The sequence below is a fragment of the Penaeus japonicus genome, unplaced genomic scaffold, assembly GCF_977035675.1.
Source record: "Penaeus japonicus unplaced genomic scaffold, GWHDUDI00000001_assembly GWHDUDI00000008, whole genome shotgun sequence".
Lineage (NCBI taxonomy): Eukaryota > Metazoa > Arthropoda > Malacostraca > Decapoda > Penaeidae > Penaeus > Penaeus japonicus.
The window spans coordinates 10,610,017-10,612,516 of NW_028234410.1; the positions used below are offsets into that span (position 1 = coordinate 10,610,017).

At 47.4% G+C, this 2,500-nt stretch overlaps 1 protein-coding gene across 2 annotated transcripts in view; it reads left to right on the forward strand.

The window, feature by feature from the left end:
* The window catches only part of LOC122251694 (inactive tyrosine-protein kinase Dnt), a 213,611-nt gene extending 212,164 nt beyond the window's left edge, over positions 1-1,447 (forward strand). For both annotated transcript variants that reach the window (XM_043013794.2, XM_043013795.2), the window contains exon 9: positions 787-1,447. In XM_043013794.2, the coding sequence (XP_042869728.1) occupies positions 787-1,035 (249 nt within the window). In that variant the 3' untranslated portion in view covers positions 1,036-1,447. The remainder of the gene's footprint in view (positions 1-786) is intronic.
* Positions 1,448-2,500: the final 1,053 nt, after the last annotated feature.

Below are 2,500 nucleotides of genomic sequence, written 5' to 3' on the forward strand. Positions count from 1 at the left end.
GGAGAGAAGGAAGGAGAGGGAGGAGGGGGAAGTGAAGGGGAGAGATGGATGGGGAAGGGGAGAAAAAGGACGGGGAGGGAGGAGGGAAAGGGGAGGGGAGAGATGGATGGAGAAGGGGAGAAAAGGGACGGGGAGGGAGGAGGGATAGGGGAGGGGAGAGATGAGAAGGGGAAGGAGGAAAGGAGAGGGGAGGGGAGAGAAGGAAGGAGGAGAGAAGGAGAGCAAAGGGAAGGGAAAGGGAAGAAAGGGGATATTTGGAAGGGAAGGGGGAGGAGAGAAGGAAGGGGCGAGAGAGGGAGGGAGGGAGGGAGGAGGGGAGGGGGAGGGAGTGGAAAGTGGTTTCGTGGGGGCGAATTTACTACACACGATTTCATTCACACGTTGGCGATTGCTCCTTATCGGCGGCGGGGCGAGTGTAAACAGGCCGTGTGCGGGGGTGAGGGGGGTGGGGGGGCTGACACACACACTCTCTCTCTCTCTCTCTCTCTCTCTCTCTCTCTCTCTCTCTCTCTCTCTCTCTCTCTCTCTCTCTCTCTCTCTCTCTCTCTCTCTCTCTCTCTGCTCTGGATTACTTATAACTTTCTTTCCTCTTATTTAATTTCTACAGTGCTTTGTGTCTTCTGCTAGGATGAAAATGAGCGTTCACTTTTTGATGTGAACTCTCTATCTATCCTCCTATCCTCTCATGTTATAACCGTCCTATTCTGAGAAATGTACCAAAAACGATCCTGACAAAAGGGCATGAGAATCGGCGCCTAACTAACCGCACCCCCTCCCCCCTTGCAGTGGTCGTACGGCGTGTTGCTGTGGGAGCTGACGACGCTGGCGCAGCAGCCCTACGTGGAGGTGGCCGCCTGCGAGATGGGCGAGTACCTGCGCGACGGCTACAGGCTGGCGCAGCCTCTCAACTGCCCCGACGACCTGTACAAGGTGATGGCCTTCTGCTGGGCCATCCACCCGCACGACCGCCCGCACGCCAAGCTCATCCTCGACTACCTGGCGGCCTTCCACCAGCAGCTCAACAGCTTCATCTGATATAGGGAGACCGGAGGAGGAGCAGGAGCAGCAGGAGCAGGAGTAGGAGCAGGAGGAACGGCAACAGCAGGAGCAGGAGGAGGAGCAGGGGGAGCGGGAGCCTCCAGCGGGAAGAAGAAGACGGCGAAGAAGGAGAATAAGAGCGAGGAGGCCAAGCGGAAGTCGAGGGTGGTGGTCGTGGGCGTCGCGGGCGTCGCGGGCGGCGGAGAGGCCAACGAGGTGGACGTGAAGAGGAGCTAAGGAGAGGAGTCCCCCATCCCCCTCCCCCTCCCCCCAAGAGGGTACGATGCTTTAAGTTATTGATAGAGGAAATACGGAGATTCAGAAGAAAGATAAGGAGAAAAGATGAAAGACTTTTGAAAAGATGAAAAAGGAAAGGTGAATTAAAGGCTAGAAAAATGAAAAAAAAGAAAAGATAAATGGTCTTTACCCTTTCCCTAATGTGCTTTTGATACAAAGTTTGTCCTTTTCTTCTCGAAGTCACCGCTCACCCCCCCCCCCTTCACACCTCCCCTCCCCTGTCGCAGCTCCACATTTTTCGCAAGCAGAAATATGGAGTCCTTGCCTCGGAGACAGTGGCGGGAGGGCGCGAAGGATCCCTAACCACGGAGGACGCGCGCCCGTCAGAACGACCCCGGGATTTCGCTTCCGGGTCCTCTGGGCGACCTCTCGGGGCTCCTTGGCGTTTGGTATTTCGACTTTCCCTTCTCGGAATATATATATATATGTATATATATATATATATATATATATATATATATATATACATACATACATATATATATATATATATATATATATATATATATATATATATACACACACACATACATACATACATACATACATACATACATACATACATACATACATACATACATACATACATACATATATATAATATATATTTATGCACACATACATACACATGTATACATATACACATATACACATACACATACCCATACACATATACATATACATATACATATACATATACCAACATTTATACTCAACACACACGCACACTCACACACACACACTAAATATATATATATATATATATATATATATATATATATATATATATATATATATATATATATATATATGTATATATATATATATATATATATATATATATATATAATTCTTAATTATGATACCAGAACAATTCAGAAAATGCAAGTTTAAAACGTCGTTATGAATATAACAGTAACTGCATTTTGTTAATAGCGTAAAGGGAAAAGCAAATCAAAATATTAAATTGTGAGCACGAGGGGAAGGAGGGAGGGAGGGAGAGGGAGGGGGAGGGGGAGGGCGGGGCTGAGTGGAACACACTTAACTTGCGTTAAAACATCAACCATGATTGCCTGCGGTGGATTTGCAACTGCAGAAATGTTGCAGCATGGTGCATTTTTGTCCGCAGTATGAAATATCTGTTGCTCAAGGGAAAAAAAACAAA